The 23,754-nt window shown below is 57.1% G+C and overlaps 1 protein-coding gene across 1 annotated transcript in view; it reads right to left on the minus strand.

Moving 5' to 3' along the window:
- The window catches only part of TEAD4 (TEA domain transcription factor 4), a 35,921-nt gene that overhangs the window by 1,247 nt on the left and 10,920 nt on the right, over positions 1 to 23,754 (minus strand). The window contains exons 2-9 of the mRNA XM_007469452.1: positions 21,084 to 21,148; positions 20,671 to 20,733; positions 16,914 to 17,042; positions 15,885 to 15,928; positions 15,369 to 15,424; positions 12,963 to 13,102; positions 11,793 to 11,966; positions 401 to 541 (exon numbers count right to left, since the gene is read on the minus strand). Of these exons, the coding sequence (XP_007469514.1) occupies positions 401 to 541; positions 11,793 to 11,966; positions 12,963 to 13,102; positions 15,369 to 15,424; positions 15,885 to 15,928; positions 16,914 to 17,042; positions 20,671 to 20,733; positions 21,084 to 21,148 (812 nt within the window). The remainder of the gene's footprint in view (positions 1 to 400; positions 542 to 11,792; positions 11,967 to 12,962; positions 13,103 to 15,368; positions 15,425 to 15,884; positions 15,929 to 16,913; positions 17,043 to 20,670; positions 20,734 to 21,083; positions 21,149 to 23,754) is intronic.

The following is a 23,754-nucleotide window of genomic DNA, read 5'->3' on the forward strand; positions in this document are numbered from 1 at the left end:
GGGGGGGGGGGGCAGGTGCTCTGCTTGTGTTGGACGGGAGGTGGGTTGTCAATGAAGAGGCACGGCGAGGGGCTTCCCTGGTGGCGCAGTGGTTGAGAGTCCGCCTGCCAATGCAGGGGACACAGGTTCGTGCCCCGGTCTGGGAAGATCCCACATGCCGCGGAGCGGCTGGACCCGTGAGCCATGGCCGCTGAGCCCACGCGTCAGGAGCCTGTGCTCCACAACGGGAGAGGCCACAACAGTGAGAGGCCCGCGTACCGCAAAAAAAACAAAAACAAAGAGGCACGGCGAGGGTCAGACTGCATTCATTCAGACATATCTGGGCACAGAGGTGAGAAGCCCGGGCTGCAGGGGCGCGACGGTCTGGCGCCCAGGCGGGCGAGCGGCGGCGCGTGCTCACCTCCAGCTTCTCCACCACCTGCTTGCCAAAGGAGCAGACCTTGGTGGAGCAGGTGATGGTCATGTTCTCGGGACTCTCGTACTGGCTGGACACCCCGTAGAAGGAGCTGCCCTCATCCTCGATGTTGGTGTTGAGGTCTGCCTGGAGGGAGACAAGGGGAGACCAAGGAGGGGCGGTAACTCAGAGGGGCCTTGTTGGGGGCGGCACCAAGGAGGCCTCTGGGGCCACAGCCCAGGCCCCAGGGCCAGGACGCCATCAGGGGGCTCAGAAAAAACGTGGACGCAGGACCTTGGAAAGCTCCCTCGTCCATCCGCACGCAGGCTTGGTGTAAAGTCAGGTCGTGTGCCCCAAACAATGGCAAGAACCTGGGCCTGCATCAGCTCCCGGCCCTGCTGCCCACCGGGTACCAACAGCCCAGCAGGCGGGGCCCCAAATCAGTCTTTAGAGCATTAGGGCCCTGCCGGTGTCCCTTCAGCAGTGGCTCTGGGGGCCTGGCCTCTCGCCATCTCTGGGGCACCGCGAGCCCGGCCACCCTTGACCTTCTGCATCTCTGTTCTGCCTCCGGACCAATCTCCCCGACACCGGCCTCCTTCCGCTGGGCTCCTCTGCAATTGCTCTGAGAGCTCTGTGCCCGACAGAAGTCTGGTTAGCACCCTCTCACCGAGCCCCTTTGCCAAAGGGAACCCCTTCCCCAGCCTGGCGTGGGAGCCCCCGGGCCTCTGATCAGCTTCATGCCTGAAGGCAGGGTCCAGGACGCCTCCTGCTGTGTGTTGGGGCGATTTGAATTTGCCCCCCCAGGAAAGGTGGGTAGTAAGACTCATGACTTCACACCCACTCCCTGCGAGGGGGACAAGGCAGGACGGGGGCCTCAGTTTGATCTCAGGCTCCCCGACCGCGGGCCTTGCCCAAGGCCACAGAGTGGATGAGTCACGGGCCCTGGGTCCTCAGGCTCCAGCTCTGCTGCTTCTCGCACCCAGCCAAGAGGCGCTGGGTGAGGCTGTTCGGTGCCTCGGTGAAGCCCCCAACCATTGAGGGGTCCCCACCCCGGAACCTGGGCTCCACAGCAAATCACCCCGTTTGAGTCAGGGTGCTAAGAGAGCGGCTTCAGACTCAGAAGCAGTGTGCAAACAGATCACAAAAGGCTTCTTAGGGGGAAGCGTCTCCTCCCATCCACACAACTCGTCCCAGATCACTGCCCAGCGGGACCCAGAGTGCAGACCCACAAACGCAGGGGAGCTCCTGACCGCGATAAGGATTCTGACCCCAAGGACTCTTCTGCACAAAGTTACAGGGAGCCCCAGAACCCTGGGAAGTTTCCAGCAGGATTCAGAGCCGGGCCCCGGCCATCAAAGTCGTTACTGTTCTCTCCTTTGGGGAAAGAAGTTTTCCAAGAGCAAGAAGACCCTCTAGACTGGCAGAGGGGCAACTGTCTTGGGCACAGCAGAAATATTATAGAGCCACACACCGTGTCAACAGGGACCTGTATTTACTATTGTGAACTGACTACAGCATAATGTTGAGCGGAAAGAAAGAAAAAAGCAGGTCATAAAGCAGAATGAGGATGTGTTACTTTTTTTTTTTTTTTTTTTTTTGCGGTACACGGGCCTCTCACTGTCGCGGCCTCTCCCGTCGCGGAGCACAGGCTCCGGACGCGCAGGCTCAGTGGCCATGGCTCACGGGGCCCAGCCGCTCCGCGGCATGTGGGATCCTCCCGGACCGGGGCACGAACCCGCGTCCCCTGCATCGGCAGGCGGACTCCCAACCACTGCGCCACCAGGGAAGCCCTGAGGATGTGTTACCTTTATGATGAAAATAAAGGCTGTTTCCATGTTGACCTAGATGGCATACATTTCAGTGTGCCCAGCAAGGGCTTTCATGGGGCCGTTAAGAAGAAAGAAGAAAGTGAATTACAGGGACTTCCCTGGCCGCCCAGTGGTTAGGACTCTGCACTTCCACTGCTGGGGGCCTGGGTTCAATCCCTGGTTGGGGAACAAAGATCCCGCAAGCTGCACGGCGTGGCCAAAAGAAAGAAAAGGAGAAAACCAAACTCCAAAATAAGCCGCAGTCTCCCCCATCTGTGGTGTGCGTGGAGCAGGGCAGGGGCGCCCAGGGGCCTGCAGAGGTGGGTCAGGCCTTCGGTGGGCTGGGAATTAACGGTCGTGTGACGGGCTGTGCAGTTAAGCCTGGCCCCTGGGACAGCACCAGCTCTCTGTCTCCTGTTCTCTCTACTGAGTCACATGCTTCTCCTCGGAGACCCAGTTTGTCGGACTTCCTCAGAAAGGCCTGGGGGACAGCTCGTGTGTGCTTGAGATACATGAGCGCAGGGCAGGAACGTGGACCATGTCTGGGAAAGAGCTGGCAGGGAGCCCGGCTCCTGGGGAGGGCAGGCGCCCGGACGAGGGGCGAGGCCAGGACGCGAACTGATGTCTCCCGGATGCAGCCACCATCGTCCTCCTCCTGATTGACGCTATTCACGTACCACTCACAACACACCCCACTCCACCCCTAACGGTTTCTTTCAAATCAACTCATTCTTATTCTAAGCAGTCATATCCGTGACATCAGGGATTCTGTTTCTCCTAATAGATACGAAAACAATCACCTAACTGTTAATGAAGAAATGTGAATCCGTGCACTGTGCACCGGGCTCGGGCAGGGCTGGCATGGCCCCTCCAGGCTCTCCCCAGCGCACAAGGTAGCAGCTGCCCAGCACCCTGCGGGGATGGAATGTGCCCGTCACCACCCTGTACTGGCAGGGCCTGGCCTTGCCCCTTCCAGATGGTAAGCACACTCGAGGCAGGAACCAAGCTCTCCCAGGGCTCAGGCCCAGCATGCGATGTGCCTTCCACAGAGTGGCACGGGGCTGTTGAAACTCCCCTCTCGGCGGCTCTGGGTGCGGAGCAGTCCTGTGCTCACAAGGGGGACCTCCACCCCCTGCACCCCTGCCAGTCCTCGGAGCCCGCCCCGGCTCAAAGACACTCCAGGGGCTTCTGGCATCGCCTACCACTCGCCTGGTCCTTCCAGTCGCTCCGTTGCCCGTTTATCCTGCCTGGCCCAGCATGGCCAGGACAGGGGGGGCCCAAAGAGGCTGCAGTGTTGTCTCTGCTCTCATGGAGCGTGTGACTTTTTGGGGAGCAGGTAGAACAGGTGAGCTGGTGCTTGAGAGAGAGAGAGAGAGAGAGAGAGAGAGAGAGAGAGAGAGAGAAGATGGGGCAGAGATGAAACTCTCAGACGCCTCATCTCAGACATTGGCGGTCCAACGTCTGCCCCAGAACCTACCCTATGGTCCCACTGCTTGGTCCTGGGGGACCCCGGCCAGCGAAAAGCGCACACCCCACAGCACCTCACCATCCTCGGTGCCGTCCTAATTACGACCCACCACCTCCTGCAGCCCCACCGCGTACCCCTCAATCTGAGCACCTCCCCGCACACGCTCAGTGTCTCTGCTTTCTCAGCCTGAGAGCAAAGCTGCCCCCCACGTTACCCTGAGAGTGCCCCTGCGGCCCCCTGCCCTCCACCCTATTCATAGCTACAGTGCAGTGGCAGCTCACAGGCTGGGCCTGGAACAGGTGCAGCGGATCGGGTGGCTGACAGATGAGCCGGGACAGCCGGGCCTGGGGGCCAGGGGGCTCAGATTCATTGTTATGGGCTGGTATGTGCCTGGGAGAAATGTCAGGGCCCTTCGAAGGAGGAAGGTCTGGGGTACTGTCCTCCCTGTCCGGCCTCGGTCCAGCTCTGCCTGGCATTTTCAATCTGCAGACTGGAGTTCACGGCCATCAGTGTGTAAGAGTCCCCTCTCCCACTGCCTAAGGACAGAGGTGGCCTCTGCTGGTCTCACATGTCCTGGGGGAGTTGGGAGCTTCTCAGCCCCTGCATCTCACATCCACGGAGCACAGCCTGACACTCAACCCCTCCTGCCCCCGAAGCCACCGCCAGCTGGAACCGATGACTCCCGGCAGCCCACGAGCCGGCCACTTATTACCCGTCCCCACCAAAGAGAACAGTACCATCGGCAGGAGGGGGACAGGAGGCCGAGCTGGGACATCAAAGTCCTCCTCCCACTCCAAGCGGGCTCTGACCCACTCCGCAGCCTGCATGCCCGGGGCCTGCGGCCGGACAAGAAAACCGCCAGGCTTTGGGGCGGGGCGAGGGGTGTGTGTGGCGACACTGTCCTCTCCTGGCAGCATCCCTTCCTAATTGTGTGGTCAGTCTCACACCAGCTACAGGCCAGGGCACAGGAGAGGAGGGTTCCAGACAGCTAGGGTGCCGGGGCTGCCTGAGAGGACCCCAAGTCCCGTGGTTAGCACGCAGGAGACCGTCCTCTCCCACATCCCAGGTCTGTCCATCCCTGGCGCCTCTACCTTCCCCGTGCAGGAGGAGGGGGACCAGATGACAGCCAAGGTGCCCTGGCCGCCCACGTGCCCACCCTCCCACCCCCAGCCGACCCCACTCATCAGGGTCCTTGGACACAAGCCCCTCGTAGGCCCTCTGGAACAAAGTGCTGACTTTTCAGGTAGCGAAACAGGGCCCACAGGAGCCGAGATTCCCTCGGGACACAGCTCTCCAGCTGGGCCCTCTGCTGCCTGCCTCGCTCTCCTGACACGCTGGGAGGGCTCACTGGCAGCCCACCCCCTCCCACACAGAGCAGGCGAGACCTGCTCTGATTCTCCCACTCGGAACGCAAGATCCTATCGGGTTCGCACGGCACGGGCTGTGTACGCAGCCTGTGGACGGAGCACAGTGGCCCGGCATAGAACCTGCCCAATCACGCTGCCCAGCACCACTGTCTCTACCTTCTCTCCTCGCCTCACCCCCACCTCCAGCCTCTCCAGACTCAGGAGGAAGGAGGACGAGGACCGCGAGCCAGGTAGGAGAAAGATCCTCTGGTCCTCCTTTCCACCTGCCAGCTCTGATCTCTAGGCAGGACAACCCCTGCCCATCTCCTGGAAGGGAAGCCTGGGCTCTAGAAGACCCAAGAAGCCCCAGTGCCCAGCTCGACACTGAATGCACAGCTGAGACTGCTCTCTCCCTGCCCCCACTAGCTGCCCTTCCTCAGGGGCGCAGGGCCCTTTTTTAGGCTACCCAGAGCCTTCTCCACCAGAAGCAGGGGGAGCACGGGGCCGCACGGGGGACCCCAGCCACCCGGCAAGGCAGGATGCTGTGGGGTGACGGTTCCGAGCACACTCCCAGAGCGGGGCTGGCTTGCACTGATCCTGCTTCTGTCACTACGAACTGGGCTGCCCGGCACATTCTTTCACCTCTCTGTGCCTCACCTTCCCCTGTACGGAATGAGGCTGTCAGCTGTACCTCCCTTCAGAGGTGTGGCAAGGATGAAACATGCTAGTACAAGTCAGGTTATGAACAGTGCCTGGGGTGAGCTTCCGCCGACTGCCTTGACCTACCTTGGCATGTGCATCACAAGAAGGACTACAGGAGCAAGGCTTGCCCAGGCTGGGAGTCTCAGAGCCAGACCCTTGCTTACTCCATGCCTCAGTCTCCCCATCTGTGAAATGGCCTAGGATGGCTCTCATTTGGATGGTGGCTAGAAGAATACAGAATACTGTCACCAACTGAAAGAAGGCAGAAGCTGGTGAAAAGGGCCCCCAGTATGCTATCTGCCACGACCAGGGTGGTGTTCCCATACGCCTCCTGCCAGCCAGGCCTCCCTGGTCAGGGGTCACCTTAAATTGAACCCTCGGGGTAGCTGAGCCAAGGGCGTTCTTCCGAGTCAAGACTGAGCCTGGACAGGCTTGGGGGGTGAGGGAAGGAGTGGGCGACAGAGGGCGTATGCTCTCCTAAGGAAAGGCCAGGAACCTCCCTGGACGCACGCAGGAGGTGGGAGTCGCCACCGCTGGCCGGATGGTGCCAGTGCTAGTTGGCTGCTGACAGCCAAGCCACTTGGTTCCAACTCCCATGCTCAGGGCTGGAAGGGAGAAAAGGGAGAAGAAAAAGGGAAGTGAGATGGTTTAAGCCCTTCCTGAGAAAAGGGAGCCTGGCATCCTGCCTCGCACATAAGACTCTAAAGCCAGCCTCTCCACTGAGGCCCTAAGGAGGCTGAGGTCTCTTTCTCGGCCTGTATTGCAGCTGTCAGTCTGGATGGCTAATGCATGTAACCAAGCACAGCTCTGGCCATGCCCCATTCAACAACCTTCAAGGACTCCTCATTACCTAAACAACGGGATGGTAAACATGTAGGAAATGCACACTACCCTCCCCTGCTGCACCCATGGCAGACATTACCAGGAAGGGCTCCCTCCATATCTTCCTCAACCCAGCACTCCAAACAACTGCTACCGATCCATTAGCGGTGTGGCCCTCGTGGACCTCTGGTTAAAATGGGAGACTGGGGCTTCCCTGGTGGCGCAGTGGTTGAGAGTCCACCTGCCGATGCAGGGGACGCGGGTTCGTGCCCCGGTCCGGGAAGATCCCACATGCCACGGAGCGGCTGGGCCCGTGAGCCATGGCCGCTGGGCCTGTGCGTCCGGAGCCTGTGCTCCGCAACGGGAGGGGCCACAACGGTGAGAGGCCCGCGTACCGCAAAAACAAACAAACAAACAAACAAACAAACAAACAGAGACTGACCATACAAGTTCACATTTCCCTGTCCAGAGAGCCAACAGGATGAGGACAAAGACCTTTTTTAATGCGCTGACCACACACACGAAGAAACGGAGGAAAGACCAAACAGACAGGAGAATTCAACAAATTCCAGGGGACTGACAGCTGATCTGAGCTAGGATGGCTTCTGCGGGGAAAAGGACGCAAGAAGAGTTACAGCCTGAAAGTGCCCTCAGAGGGGTGACGGGTGAGAAGTCAGCACCACCCTCGGGATGACAGGGGCCAGGACACTGATGGCCAGGGAGGCACAGGATATGACACAAGGAACCAGCTGAAAGGCTGTACACTGGGTGGTCAGGCCTCCGGGCCCCCACTCTTCACACATCAGGAGAAGAAATTAAACAGGAGGGCGTCAGGTCTTCGGGCCCCCAGGCATGTCAGAAGAGGGGGTGGGAGCCAGGGCATGAGGTGAACGCTGCCTAAGAAACGGTCGGCTCCCCTAGCCCTCTCCCTGCCCCACTGCTAGAATGTTCGTTTGTCCCTGCCAAGGGGTGGGGGGACAGTAGGAGTCTTCTTTGGAGAAACTGAACCACTTCAAGAAAGGAAAAGGTCAGGTAAATATGCTGACATTTACTAGTGTCCTCGATAAAGCAGCTGGTTCCCCAACCCCGATCACCTGAAAGAGAAGCCCAGCAGGTGACAAGGCCCACACCTTGTCCACAGAGTTCCCAGTCACTGGACATGGACAAATAGCCCGAACAACAAAAGGAAGGATACACTGGACTTCATCAAAATGGAAAAGGTTGTGCTTCAAAGGACACTGTCAAGAATGCACAAAGAGGGGACTTGCCTGGTGGCTCAGCAGTTAAGAATCTGCCTGCCAATGCCGGGGGCACAGGTTCGAGCCCTGATCCGGGAAGATCCCACATGCCGCGGAGCAATTAAGCCCGTGCACCACAGCTACTGAGCCTGCGCTCTAGAGCCCGTGAGCCACAACTACTGAAGCCCACGTGCTTAGAGCCCGTGCTCTGCAACAAGAGAAGCCACCACACCACAAAGAGTAGCCCCCACTCGCCGCAACTAGAGAAAGCCCACGCAGCAACGAAGACCCAACACAGCCAAAAATAAATAAATAAATAGTGCATATGATCCAGCAATTCCATGCCTAAGTATCTACCCAAGAGAAATGAAAAGCTATGTCCACACAAAGACTTGTATATTAAGTTCATAGTAGCATTATTCACAATGGCCCAAAGGTGGAAACAACCCAAATGCCCATCACTGATGGATGAATGGATAAACAAAATGTGGTCTACCCAGACAGTGGGATATTACTCAACCATAAAAAGGAATGAAGTCCTGATATGTGCTATAATATGGCCAAAACTTAAAAACTTAACATTAAGTGAAAGAAGACAGTCACAAAAGACTATATATTGTAAGATTCCATTTATGTGAAATATCTAAAAATGCTATAAAGACAGAAAGCAGATTAGTGGTTGCCTAAGGCTTGGGGGTGGAGGTGATAACTAATGGGTTTGGGGTTTATTTTGGGGGTGATGAAAATGCTCTAAAATTAACTGGTTGCACAACTCTGTGAATATACTAAAAATACTGAATTGTACACTTTAAGTAGGTGAATTATATGGTAAGTGAATTACATAGCAATAAAGCTGTCAAAAAAATAAGGACCAAAAACTCTGGCCAAGAATTATAGACATTTGAGAAAATCCTCCAACCTGAAAGACAAAGACCCAAACAGACAGAAAAAGGGACTAAAAGGAAACAAAGGGAGCAGAAGAAAACTTAAAAAATAGCCATGAAACAAGATCAGGATGCAGTCAAAGACGAAGGAGCTCTTAAAAATTAAAAACGTCACGGTCAAAATTAAATATTCGATACAAGGGGCGGGGTGGGGGTGGGCAGAGAATGCCACCATATTCCATTAATCTATTTCACAACTAAATGTACAATGCACCAAGATTTTACAAACAATTAAGAAAAAAATGCCATCAATTAAACTACGACACATCAATAATTGAAAGAGTCGTTCATTTTCTGTAGTAATAGAATGCTGATTTTATTCAGAATGGCAATTTACTCAACTAAAAGACTACATTTCCCCGGCTCCTTTGCAGCTACCTGTAAACAAACAACTAATTAAGAATTGTGTGGGACTTCCAGGAAGGCTCCTTAAAGGGAACTAAGCTGGCTTTCCCCCTTCCTGATGCCTGAAAAATGGATGTGATGGCTGGAACCCCAGCAGCCTTGACCTTAAGGACAGAAGCCACACATTGAGGATGGCAGATAGAGAAGAGTAGGGTCTCTGGTAATTTCATGGAGCTGCTGGACCAGACCTGGACACTCTATCTCCAGACTTACTTTACATGAAAGAAGAACTATTCATTCATGCCAATGTTACTTTGGGTTTTATGTAATATTCACTCAGATTCACTCTTAATTAGAAGATAAAGTTAAGAAAGTCTCTAAGAAAATGCATTGGAAAATAAATAAATGGTAAAAATCAGAGAGGATAGGTCCGGGATATCCAACATCAGACTAACAGGGGTTCCTGCAAAAGAACACAGAGAAAACAAAGAAAAAGAAATAATATAAGTAAATTTACCGCATTGAGAGACTCTCATCTCACTGCCTACCAAGTACCTGGCTCAAAAATAGGAAGAAAAACAACACAGATCCCAAAGCTCATCAATGTGAAATTTAACATAAGGAACAGAGAGGAGGAAATGCAAGACTCCTAGACGCTAAAAACAACCGAGTTACATAACAAAGAATAGAGAATTAGAATACTACCGGACTACTCTTATAAGACATTGCAGCAACCGAAAAATGATTCTTGAAAACCACTTCTAGGGAAAATCATTTACGATGAAGATTCTGTACCCAAACTATGAATCAAGTACTGAAAATAAATGACATTTCAAACAGGGAGACTTAGAACATTTATCTACCATGCACCTTTTCTTAGGAAGGTACTAGAGAATGTATTCCAGCAAAATGAGGGGGGAGCACCAAAACAGAGAGAAATATGAGATCTAGGAAACTGTAGATTCAAAATAGAGAAGCAGTAAACAGAGGTCTCAGGACAGCTGTTGAGCAGGCCTGGAGGAAAACTGGTTCAAACTGGAGCAGAACAGAGGCATCCAGAAGGAGAAAGGGACAAAGGACAAATTATCTGCGAGGCCTGAGCACTGGGTGAAAAACCATTTTTTAAATTTTATATGTTGGTTATGATAGAACAATTAGTAAAATTTTAATGATAGGTTTTTTAGAAATGTGCAAGCGAAAGAGCCATTTATTTTTAGGAAAAAACAAAAAGTTGCACAAGAAATGACATGTAATCATTACAAACTCTGGTGGTCCATCTACATTGCCACAAAATCTAAACACTTTATTGCTTTGACTAAATTATATAACTTACTGGGACGATGAGGGGAAAAGTGGTATAATATAGCCAATGTTTTTCTACCATAAATACACAATACATAGTCGTGATATCAAAGTATAGCAGATATTTAGAACTAAGGAGATAAAACCCAGAATAAACAGTGACATTTTACAGTGATTGCCTCTCGGGATTGGGCTTGGGGTTGGGAGGAGGCGGACGACAACCTGACGGTTTTCATATAAGCCTCTTGGTATTAATAACTATGAACATGCACTGATTTAAAAATAAGATAAAGTAAAAGAAACTATTACCTATTTTTCATCCCAGCATAGAATCAAATCCAGACCTTTGTAGGATCAGGACCTTCCAGGATCAGACTCATCTCTCCCGTTTTTACTTTCCGCGGTTCCCTCTCTTACACGTTCACCCATGACTAGCCCCCCTGGAGGCCCTTCCCCTTTTCCGCCTAACTCTGCCCGTCCCTGAAGGCCCAGGGCCAACCTCCACCGGCTCGCAGAGCAAGCTGTCCTGCAAGGGCAAACACTGAGCCTCTTCGGGATCCGGGCCCTGGGTCCCCGTTCCTGCCTTTTCTGTAGCCAGCCCCACAGATTCGGTTGCGGGTGAGGGCTAGGCTAAGAGCTCCTAGCCAGGGAACAGTAAGCCACCTGGAACTCCATGTACACTTTCGTGTGAATATGCCCACTTCTAGGAAAAGCACAGCTTTCAGGTTATCAAAGTGGTCCGAGACCAAATAAAGGCCCAGCTTCCGGGCTCTGAGACGATTCGGAGGCTCTGATCACCAGCCAGAAGGATTTCCTTCACTTCCTCCCGCTGGCTTCTCCTGCCCTGTCGCTCTTCCCGGCACCCCTTTTCTGTGGGTGCTGGGCCCCTGGAAGAGGTCCTATGCCTCCTGGTCTTGGAGGTTTCGAAAGAAAGAGGCTCTACCCACACAGCACCCATGCAGGGGTGAGCTGGGGAGGGCAGTGGAGGCCGAGCTACAGGCTGAGCTCTTGGAGAAGCTCGGTGTTTCTTTGGGGATGACCCAGCCTAAGCCTACCGTCCACTTCTCCAAGCCCCATCCAGCCCAACGGCTGCCCTGCTGCGGGCCCGGAAACCTTGGCATTGAAAGCCTTGGGTGACTACCCCTCAGGTCTCCTGTAGGTCCTCTCTGGTACTACAGACCCCTTGAGGCCGCACTTCTGCCCGGGCGTGACCATCACCCGCCATCAGGAAGGGGCCTTGCTCTGTGGCACCAATGGCTCCATCTGGTCTGAGCTCCCGGCACCAGAGGGCCGCTCTGTGCTGGCCCTTCGCTCTTGTCCTGCGTGTCCCAGGTCCCACTGCCGCCAAGGCCCACCCCTCCTCCTTTCTCCCTGTGGTCATCGACGTGCTGGGGTGGGAAGGAGGAGGTCATTGAAGGCTTACCCAGAACTTCACGAGGAAAAAGGCGTTGGAGGGTCCCCGTTCAAAAAGCTCCTTGAGACCACCCTTCCTCTCGGGGAACTTGTCGTAAATCTGGCGGATGTCCACGGCTTCGAGGTAGGGGTCGCTGTAGCTGGGGCTCGACTGGCCGATGTGCACGAACAGGTGCTTATTGTACTGTGGACAGAGAAGAACTGGTCTGAGGGGCCATGGGGGCGGCGCAGCAGACAGACCAGACAGACCGGGGCTCGGAGCCTGGCCAGTGGCCCAGAGCAGGGACGCCACGGCGGGGCCCTCAGTTTCCCCTCTGGTAAAACGGAGCCAGTGGAAGGGCTGAGTGTAAAGCAGAGTCGACAGGTGTCCAGCACCTGGGGCAGGGTGACCCCCAGCAGGTGCTCGGCACTTTCTGCTCGCTATTTGTACTGTCTTGACTCTGCTGCTAACATCCTTAGGCGACTCATTTTCTATCTCTGGACCCCCGTGATCTCATCTGTGATGGAAGACCAACGGCCCATACGAGGGGTGCTCCCCCGCAAGAGGCGGCGGCTGTGGTCCCTCGCTGGGTTCCTCATCTAAACCATAAGCTTGAACATGTCAAAGTGAAATGGTCAGTGAAGTCCCCACGCCTCTGGCATCCTGGCCAAGGTGCTCCTCTGAACTTTGCAGGTGACGCCGGTCACCCAGGACGGAGACCCTGAAGGGGGCGGGACGGGGGTGGGCTGCTGCTCCTGCTGGCGTCCCCGAGGACACGGGACAGACAGGAGACTCCTCAGAGCCACAGGGAAAGGGCAGAGCAGCCTGCGGGCAGGACTGGGACCAGGGCCTTCAGACGGAGAGGTGACTGGACCGGAAAGAAGGTGGACATGGTGGGAGCAGGGGAGGGACAGAGCCTCGGGGCACCGGGACGGTACACAGGAACGGAGCGAGGGCTTGGGATGGGGAGCAGAAAGAGAGCCAGGGACAGAGGGAAGGTCCAGTGAGAAGGAAGCGGGGAGGGAGAGGATGGAAAGATAAGGGGGGATGGAAAGGAACGAGGACCCTAAGGTGGAGCGGGACAGAGAGCAGGGCGAGAAAGCCAGAGCCAGAGGAACAGGAGCTGGGGGAAGCAGGGGAGCCGCCACCCCAGGAATGAGCACCGGGCGGGGGAGTGGCCAGATGGAGGCCAGGACCTACCGTTTCGGGGTCTTGCTGCCGCTCCAGGAAGGCAGAGAACTCCAACATCCAGAGCTTGGGGCTGGCCACGCTGCGGCCCTGCCACGGGGGTGCTGGGGGCGCGGAGGGCGACGGGGAGGCTCCTGCGGGAGACTCGAACCCTGCACACAGTGGAAGGCACATGGGAGCCGGTCTACAGGGCCTCCCTGCCACACCCTCCGCCAGGCCCCCAGACTGGCTGGGGGACCTGCTGTCTGCCTTAACGGGGTCTCCCAGCCGGCGGGGTAGGCAGGCAGAGCACTGGCCAGCGGTCCAGGGGCAGCCCTGGCAGGGAGCTCAGCCTGAAACAGCTCAGTCCCCTCGGGCCCCTGCACGGGACTGCGTTCAAGGGGGACTGGATGCTGGCTGGGGTTGGGGGGTGGGATGCCTGCTGGACCCAGGGCTTCTGGGGCAGCCTCCGCTTGGTTCTTGCCCTGGAGGAACTTCTGGTCCAGCCAGGGAGACGACCGGACCAACTATCACAATGACATGAGTGTCTGCTGTCCAGCCCCTGGGACAGCGCCCGGCCCAGAATAGGCACTGGCTGCTGGCTGGCGAGTAAGCGAAGCAATGAACGTGAGGAAGACAGACAGGAAGGCGCTCAGCACAGCGGGGGAGCGGGCCCCCTAGTCCACCTTGAAAAGCGTCAGAAAAGGCCACCCGAAGGTGATGCTGAAAAAGGTAACGGGGTAAGAGTGGGAGGCAGCAGGTGCAGATGGGGGAAGGGGGCTCCAGGCAGAGGGCCCGGGGCCGCGAGATGCACCATGAGCTCGGAGGCTCCGTCTGGCAGATGTGACGGGGAGGGCGGGTTTGCACCGGGGCTGGAAACGAGGCTGAAGAGACGGGCCCCGGCTGCTAGGTAAGGGGTCTGGGATTCAGCCTGAGCTCAGGAGGGCGATGGGAGGATTTTAGGCGGGGCCGAGGAGCGACCGGCTGTGCGTTTCTGAAGATCCTGTTCCGAGTCGGGGAAGGACTGGGCTGGGGCGAGGTGGACCAGAGGCGCAGGCCTTGTGGGTTCTTCCCAAGTGGGAAAATGAAGAAGCCAGTGGAGTGAAGAGAAGGGGACACAGGAGGGACACAGAGGGAGCAAGACCCCGGGGCTTGGTGGCGGACGGGACGAGAGGGCAGTGAGGCAGGTACGTCAGAAGCCCGGGGAGGAAACAGACAAGGGACGGCGGGGGGTGGGCGGAGGACCATGCTGGACACACCAGCTGGCATTTGACGGGTGAGCCGAATCACTCGTTCATTTGTTCAAGCGTGGCGTGCACATCAGATGTGGCCCGACACACAGAAGACAGACACAGACACCAGCCCCAGATGCTGCCCAGGGCACACAGAGTGACAATTAAGCTTAGATTGTGTCCTGAAGGTACCAGGGAGCCACTAACAGATTCTAAGCTGGAAGCAGCGTGGTGAGATCGATGCTTTAAAAAGATGATGGATGGACTTCCCTGGTGGTCCAGTGGTTATGAATCCACCTTCCAATGCAGGGGACGCGGGTTCGATCCCTGGTCAGGGAACTAAGATCCCACACGCTGCAGGGCAACTAAGCCCACGCACCACAACTAAGACCCGACGCAGTCAAATAAATAAATATTAAAAAAAAGAAAAAGATGACAGGTGAGTTACAGAGAGTAAGAGCGGGGATGTGACTGTAGACGGGGTGGGGGAGCCGTGAGGGGAGAGCACAGACTAGGGGAGGTGGGCGGCCCCCAAGCAGCCGTCAGCAATCTAGGAGGGTGGCAGGGCCCGCTCTCAGAGCAGGAAAAGCCAGGCCACCGTGCAGGCAGGAGCCATTCCCAAGCCAGGAAAGGAGGGTGAGGGCGAGGATCCTATCTCGTCCTGCAGAGCGGAAGGTGGAGGGACCTTCCTGAGAAAGAGGCAGGGACAGAGCGGGTCACGTGAGTGGGGAAGGCGGGACCTCCGTGCTGCCCAGGTGGACCTCCATCTGCCTCATGCCAGGAGCCTTCCCTCTGCTAACCAGGGGCTCCAGGCTGGAAAGCCATGCTCTGCTGGACCCCCATCTTGAAAGAGAGGATTACAGTGTCACAGAGGGAAGCCATCCCAGAAGCCAAGCAGGACGGGGCACACATGCAGGTGGAATGGCCACCCCGGGGCGCAGGCACTGCCCCTTGAGCTGTGCGCAGCCTGCCAGCCTTGAGCCTCGCTGGGGAGGGGCTTGGGGAGGACGGGCCGCCCTGGGGGCGCAGGGGGCTTGGCTCCTGGAAGAGGATTGAGGTGGAGCTGGGAGCTGGGGTGCACGGTGTGAGCACGTGCCAGGGCAGCATCTAAGGGGACTGCTAGAGGCGTCTAGCAGTCAGGGCCTGGGACCCGGAGCAGGAACCACAGGGGTGTGATGCACGAGGGAGGCAGAGCCTGCTGACCCACCTGGCAGAGGCAGTGACGGCTGGACAGTGTAGGTTTGCTGAGAGAAAGGTTTCACACTGTGGGAGAGGAGAGAGGACGCGTGGGCCTGGGGGCAGGTGGCAGGCCTAGAGCCTCGGTCACGCTCCAACGCTGTCTTCACTGAGGCAGGCCCGGGTGATCAGTGGCTCTGGCCTCCCGCTCCCTCGGGATTCTGGCCGACCCACAGAAGCAGCAGGTCTGTTTGGAAAACCCACCCCTCCTCCCTCCCTCCCAGGCCAGCCAGAGGGCTGGTTCCTAGCCTGCTCCCCTCGGGGTCCTGAGCTCGGGTTCTGCTATGCCCCGGATAGACCGAGGCTTCAGCAAACGCCACCCCAGGGTGCCCGAGAGCAGGAGAGCCTCATCCGTAAGAGCAGGGCCATCCGGAAAGGCTGACCCCAGACTGCGGCTCTCCCACCCTCAGGCCTGGGCCAGCGGCACGAGTTCACGGGCTCAAGAACAGCCCAGGGAGCAACAGGGCAGCACGGTGGCCATACTCACTCGTGGGACGTTCCGGCATGGCCCGGCAAAGCTCCTTGCCAAAACTGAGGAGACAAAAGCACAGAGTCAGCAGAGCCCAGTGTGCGCGGCCAGCGGCGTCGAGAGAGAGACCGGGCAGGGGCTCAGCTGGAGGGCGAGGCCAGGGCCTGGGCCTGGGAAGGGTGCCTGCCTAGAGCCAGGCAGCACGGCGTCCCCGCGAGCGCTGCAAGGACCTCCAGCCTCTGGAACGCCTGCCGATGAGGGGCTCCCAAGAGAAGCCCCCAAACTTGCAAACACGGCACTCGTCCCCTTCCTCGGGGACAGATGCCTGGTGACAGTGGCACGCAGGACTCTCAAGAGATCTGGAGTCAGGCACCCTATTGAGACTTGAGTGCCCGAGTCATGTGTGCACTCGTTGGTCCCGTCGTCCTGTCCACTCAACGCCCTTCTGGACTAGCGGCCTCTGGACACACTCGGAAAAATGCTGGATGAGAGCCTCCCCGGACACAGGGCCTGGGGCGGTGCGTCAGTCCCAACAGCCTACAACACCCTGGGAGGACTCAGCCCCGGGAAGGAGGGGTCTCTCTGGACTGTTCTTAGAGCGGGACCCATGTGGCCATGGCCAAGAGACCCATTCTCAGTTTAAAATTCGAGAGGACTTTGTTCCTGGACATCAGCCCTTTACCTGGAAGGAGCCCCTGAGGGCGGAGGGGGGACGAGGCTGAGCTGGGGGCGGGGCAGAGCAGCTCCTCAGAACATGCCGGCGCCACCCCAAAGCCCGGCCTCAGCCTCCTCTTCTGTAAATGGGGCCAACTCTGCAGAGCCCCCGGGTGGCCGTGTGACGGGGCGGCTGCACCCTTGTCACTGCCGAGGCCCCCAGGAGGGCGGTCCCGGCGACTGCATGGCCCCTCGGTCCTTGGTCTCTCCTTCCCCGGCTCTCCTGGCCCGAGAGGACTCAAGTGAGGACTCTGGTGTGGCCAGCGCCTTGGAAGGGGGAGGAGTGAGAAGGACGGGGCAGTCCAGCCTTCGACTCCAGGCAGCCCCACTTACCCCTGAGACCGCCGGGTAGCCTGGGCCCCGGGTGAGGGCCATTTTACTGTGGAAGGCTGTGGCAGAGATGATCTGGGCGGACGACATGGCAGCCATGCTCTGCAGGGCCTTGTCCTTAGCTGCCTGATCCTGGGGAGACATCGAGGGAGGCCTCAGTGTGGGCACCATGGCAGGTCGGGAGAGGTGGGTCCAGCTGGTGACAGGGAAGCCAGACCCTGGACTCGGCCCTGGGGACTAGGCTCACGTTCCTGCAGGGCTGTGAACCGGTCCTGTGACTTGAGTAAGTCCCTCAGTGGCTCTGATCACCTTCCTCATCCGTCAAAGGGGCACATCACTCGCCCTACCAGTCTCATTAGGGTTTAAAGAGACTTTGGAGGCCACCTGCCAGACCATGGCTCTCCTGTTACCAACCTCAGGGACACAGGGACCACCCAGGTCTTGCTCACCAGGGGTGGCTGGGACCTCACCTGGCCCTTGGGAGTTGGTGCATGAATATCTGTTGGGCAGGGGTCATCCTCGGTCACATGGACGGTGACAAGGGACGGTCTCCTGTGGCCCGTCATAGCCCTGGCCTGTGGATCTCTACTGTACCACGGGCACCCATGGCTTCCGAACCTTTTACGTGTCAGGATGCGAATACCAACTATCTGCCCTCTATGGTCCAAAGACCCCCCTCCAAAATGGGTTCACCCTGCAGAGGCTCTGAACAAATCAGCAGTATGACCTGCTTATAATAATAATCGTAATAATACTTGGTTACTACTTGTATTAGCCAGTGGTCCCCCATCCTGAGCTCCCCAATCCCAAAGGTCTTCAAAACCAGTAAGACATACTGTATGTCAGACAGCCTAGTGGGTCCAAAAGAAGACCACACGTACAGACTGAACAGCAAGTATTATTCAGTATGGGTAGCATTATTGGAGACAAAAGGTTGGTTTATGCCAACTCAGGAGCTCTGATTAGAAATTCTCTATGTTTATGATGAATTACTTCTTAAAAGGGAAAAATAAGTGGGCCCTTTATTTAATAATCAGATTCGTGGACCCAAATCTGTCCTGAGTAATAAGCAAGCTAATTGCTGAGGGAGGTCCTTTCAGCCCACAGCTGGTTTTGCATGACTTCACTCGCCCGGTGGGTAGCATCACCACGGCGTCAGGCCCGAAGGGTCCAGGTGGTACGCCCGGCGTGGTGCGCCCAGCATCGTGCGCGATGAGGTCTGGGGCCAGGCACTTCCACTCGGCTTCTCAGCGACCCCTTACGCTCATGGGGCACACACGAGACGGCCCCCGGAAGGTAAAGAACGCTGTCTCACTTTGGTTCTGAACATCTCAGCACCCCCGTGAGGCTGGCAGGACTCGTAGGCTCCCCATTCTAAGATGAAGAAACTGAGGCTCAGAGGATTTAGGGGACTTGGGTGTTGACAGGGGTCTCGTGACAGTAGGCCCTTAAGGTCCGTCCGGGATGGCACATCCATGACCTCTGACCTCTGCAGGCCCGGGGGGCTGAGCAAACCAAGGAGGGGGCATATCAGGATCTGATGGCACCCATCCTCAGCAGAGGGCCTGGGAGGCCGTGCTGAGTGGTGGGACACCCCAGCCCACTGTCCTTTTGGGGCCAAACTTGGGCCTTGCTCTGAGGCTGTCTCTGATAACCAAAGCATCAGGCTGCCTCTCCCCAAGGGCTCTGCTGATGTCGGGAGGGAGATGGCATACATGCCCAGGCCCGCTCCCTACAGGACACGAATGGGGTGGCAGGCCACACCCCAGGAGGCCCACAAACCTCTGTTAACAACTGCAGTGGTGGGAGGGCAGAGAGCTCCAGCCCTGTGTCGGCAACCTGAGTCCCTTCCTCCCGATGGCCAGTCTAAACGAACGGCCAGGGACCAGCGAGTGGGACAGGAATCAGGTGGGAGTGCGGGGTGATATCAGTGACCAGGCTATTGAATTTTGTGGCTGGAGGGGACCTCAGATACCACCTTGCTCAACCCTGTCATTTTACAGGCGGGGAAGCTGGATGGAGCTTGAGGCAGGTGGGTGACATGGCAGAGGGCCCACGGCCCAGGGCAGAGCCAGGTCAGACCAGGGCCATGACCCAAGGACTTCCACCTGACCTTGCCATCCACCAGGGAGCTTAACTACATTGGGTCCCAGACCCTCTGAAGAATATGACAAAATCCTCAGACCAATCTTCTCCAAAAAATGCATATACGTGAAAATGTGCATATTATTTAAGGGGTCCATGGCTCCCCTTGAAGCCTGTCCAGCGGTCCACAGAGGCTGTTCCCAGCCCCACGTTCCCAGCCCTGGACAGGGACAGGTTCAGTTCCTCGAGCACACGTGGGCCGTATAGCCGGCCCCCACGGGAATGCAAACCTCCCCTCGATGGCTCTAAACAGAACCCTGGACATCTGGCTCTCCACCCGGTCCCCTACCAGGCCCTGGTGAGTCACAGGCTGACCAGAGCGGGGAGTGAGGGGCAAGTGGGCTGCAGGGCCAGGGATATCCGGGCACACATGCGCCAGCCTGAGAGGGAGAGACCAGCAGCTGCGGCCCAGCCAGCTGTCCCAGGGACAAAGGAGCAAGGGCTGGGCCACAGCTGTGAGGGGCGGGGGACAGCTGGGCTGATGCAGGAGGAATGGAGCCTCCTGGGAGTTCCCACCCATGCCGTCAGAGCCTCCAGTGTCAGGGTCACGGACAACGGGGCCAGATGGGGCCTCTGTGGTCCTCTAGTCAAGGGGCTTTTAAACTGGGTTCTGGAATGCTTTCGGGTTCGAGAGTCATGGGGGCTGAGCGGTGACTAGCACAAGGGGTCCCTACCCTGCTTCTCGCCAACCTAGCTTTGACCAGAGTAGGTCCTCTGATAACGGGTTGGGGTGATATTTAATTTGGGAGAAAAACGAAAGGGCTTCCACTGCTTTAAAAAACGTTTGTGGGGAATTCCCTGGCGGTCCAGCAGTTAGGACTCTGCGCTTTGACTGCCGAGGGCCCGGGTTCAATCCCTGGTCGGGGAACTAAGATCCCGGAAGCCGCATAGTGCGGCCAAAACATAAAAATAAAAATTAACTTAAAATGCCTGTGGGTTTACTGGTCTCAGCCCCAAGTGCTGGCTCCTCCTACCAAGCAGCCATAGACTCTTCTGTTACATCCACTGTGATGGGCAGCCTGCTCCCTCCCAGGGTTCAGCCAAGGGCTCCTGGGTCCAGGGTCCAGGAGGCCTGAGTCCCATGGGGAGGGGACTCCCACCAGCGGCTGGACCCCGTGTAGCAGTCGCCTGTTGGCAGACAGGCCTGCAAGGTGGGGCTGATCCAGGGAGCCCCACCAGCCCTTCCCCCAGCGTGGACCCCACCCTGCAGGCCTGCCACCCACAGGATCTGGGTGACAGCAGTAAGGGGCCACACGGTCCGCAAGAAATGGGGTTTGGAGGGCAGTCCTGTTGCTCTAACCGTGGGACTCAGGGTGTGCCCGGTTCCTCTGGGCTGCAGGGGGCGGGGAGCACAGCAGGAGACCGGCCTCTGTCCCCCAGGATGCTGTGAGCCTGGCCATTCACACACAGACACGGCCCCCAGCCAACGTCGCCTGTGCAGGTGGGAGAGAGGTAACAGGCTGAACCCCACTTTCCTCAGCACTGAGAAGCTCACTGGCTCCACACGTAAGCAGCCAGCCCCCAAACCCAAGGGAAGACGTTTCCTCCTGGGAGAAGAGCCCCAAGTCCCGGGAGGCTGGCCCACCCAAGCCCCCCGCTGCGGCCTTGGCCTTACCTTGAGCTTGGCCTGGATCTCGCGGGCTTTTCGCCGAGCCAGCACCTGGATGTGGCTGGACACCTGTGGCAGGAAGAGGGGTTCCTGTCTCCCCGACGGCCGGCTCCCCTGACCCTCGGCCCTCCACAGCCCCCCATCCCATCACAGACTGAATGGATGAACGAATGAATGAAAGGATCAGTCACTGATGGGACCTCGGTCCCACCTCTCCCAGTTAAATACAAGTGCAGTCGGATGGGGAGGGGTCTCCTCCCAGGCGATGGCAGGAGGGACCCCAGGGAAACTGACCGTCTGTGGCACACCCAGCAGAGGACCCCTCCCAAGCTGGTCCCCAGAGTCCACACCCAGTCCTGCGGAGGGCCGGGCCCACCCTGGGAGCCGACCAGTGCCAGGGTACCTGCCCCGGGGCCCACCTGCTTCCTGGTGCGGGTCTTCCCTGTCCGGAGCTTGATGTAGCGGGCGATCAGCTCATTCCGACCTGCAGAGACGCCAACATCCACTCAGCGGAAGGACCAGGACAAAGACAGGTGAGCTCAAGGGCCCCTCACCGGCCCTCCCCAACCTGAGCAGCACTTGGGGTGAGGATTCTGCGGGGCCCCTCCCGCCCTCCTGAGATCCCAGGGATCTCCCAGCAGCAAGAGGAAGCTGAGGCCTCGCTGGGGGACTGATAACCTGAGAGCAGGGTGACAGGGCTGTGGACCTCTGGCCGGTGGGCGCACAGCTCGGAAAGCCCCCCTCAGAGCCTCCCCCACCGCAGCCTGGCAGCCTCCTCCTTGGCCCTTCCCCCAGGCAGCTCCCACGGTCCCCACCACCTCCACTAATGAGCAGGACCTGACAGGATGTCTGTCCTGTCTGTGGGCAGCAAGGGGGACAGGGGACGCAGGTGCCAAGACACAGAGTGTCTCCAGAGGGGAACCCGTGGCCCTAACCCGGACACAGGGAACCCAGCCAAGCACAGCTCCACGGCTCCAGCTAGACCGTCAACAGGTCACACGAGTGCCTGCTGTGGGCCCAGCCCCCTAGAGGTGATGCTGCAAGATTATCCAGGACGACGAGGCCCCACGTCTTCCCTTACCATAAATGAGATCAGGACAAGGGGTTCTCTGCTTTCCAGAGCTCACCACCCGGTGCAGGAGAGAAGTGTGCCCACATGATGGCCCTGCGCCCGTGTCCGATGGGACCATGCCACATGCTCAGAGGAGGAGGGGCCAGCTCAGGCTGGGCGGCCAGGTGAGCCTTGAGCTGCACTGACCACGGGTAGGATTAGACCATAAAGAAGGGCACTGGTGGGGAGAGGCAGAGCGAGAGGGTTTGAGTGGGAGTTATTACCTCCTTTCTCCACCTCCGGGACCTGCCCTGTCCTGCTGGGCCTGGCTGAGCCCGGAGGGCCGCAGCAGCGGGAGTGAGGGAGCTGCTGATGCAGGGAAGAGGCGAGACAAGTGGGCTGTCAGCCACCTGGGCTGTAACCAGAGAGCACGGCCAAGGCCACATGGAGCCCCCAGCTGACCTCTCCCCACTGCCAAGGCTGAATCAAGAGGCCACCCTCAGAAATCCTGGTTCAAGATGGCGGAGTAGAAGGACATGCGCTCACTCCCTCTTGCGAGAACACCGGAATCACAACTAACTGCTGAACAATCATCGACGGGAAGACACTGGAACTCACCAAAAAAGATACCCCACATCCAAAGACAAAGGAGAAGCCTCAGTGAGATGGTAGGAGGGGCGCAATCACAATAAAATCAAATCCCATAACTGCTGGGTGGGTGACTCACAAACTGGAGAACACTTATGCCACAGAAGTCCACCCACTGGAGTGAAGGTTCTGAGCCCCACGTCAGGCTTCCCAACCTAGGGGTCCGGCAACGGGAGGAGGAATTCCTAGAGAATCAGACTTTGAAGCATAGTGGGAATTGATTGCAGGACTTCGACAGGACTGGGGGAAGCAGAGACTCCACTCTTGCAGGGCACACACAAAGTAGTGTGCGCATCGGGACCCAGGGGAAGGAGCAGTGACCCCAGGGGAGACTGAACCAGACGTGCCTGCTAGTGTTGGAGGGTCTTCTGCAGAGATGGGGGGTGACTGTGGCTCACCATGGGGACAAGGACACTGGCAGCAGAAGTTCTGGGAAGTACTCCTTTGGCATGAGCCCTCCCAGAATCCGCCATTAGCCCCAACAAAGAGCCTGTAGCCTCCAGTGCTGGGTCGCCTCAGGCCAAACGACCAACTGGGAGGGAACTCAGACCCACCCATCAGCAGACAAGTGGATTAAAGTTTTACTGAGCTCTACCCACCACCAGTCCCTCCCATCAGGAAGGTTACACAAGCCTCTTACATAGCCCCATCCACCAGAGGGCATACAGCAGAAGCAAGAAGAACTACAATCCTGCAGCCTGTGGAACAAAAACCACATTCACAGAAAGATAAACAACATGAAAAGGTAGAGGGCTATGTACCAGATGAAGGAACAAGATAAAACCCCAGAAAAACAACTAAATGAAGTGGAGATAGGCAACCTTCCAGAAAAAGAATTCAGAATAATGATAGTGAAGATGATCCAGGACCTCAGAAAAAGAATGGAGGCAAAGATCGAGACGATGCAAGAAATGTTTAACAAAGACTTAGAAGAATTAAAAGAACAAATAAACAGAGATGAACAACACAATAACTGAAATGAAAACTACACTAGAAGGAATCAATAGCAGAATAACTGAGGCAGAAGAACAGATAACTGACCTGGAAGACAGAATGGTGGAATTCACTGCTGTGGAACAGAATAAAGAAAAAAGAATGAAAAGAAATGAAGACAGCCTAAGAGACCTCTGGTACAACATTAAATGCACCAACAGTCGCATTATAGGGGTCCCAGAAGGAGAAGAGAGAGAGAAAGGACCCCAGAAAATATTTGAAGAGATTATAGTTGAAAACTTCCCTAACATGGGAAAGGAAATAGCCACCCAAGTCCAGGAAGCACAGAGAGTCCCAGACAGGAGAAACCCAAGGAGAAACACACTGAGACACATAGTAATCAAATTGACAAAAATTAAAGACAAAGAAAAATTATTAAAAGCAACAAGGGGAAAATG

Source organism: Lipotes vexillifer, unplaced genomic scaffold (genome assembly GCF_000442215.2).
Source record: "Lipotes vexillifer unplaced genomic scaffold, Lipotes_vexillifer_v1.1 scaffold395, whole genome shotgun sequence".
NCBI classification, from domain to species: Eukaryota; Metazoa; Chordata; class Mammalia; order Artiodactyla; family Lipotidae; genus Lipotes; species Lipotes vexillifer.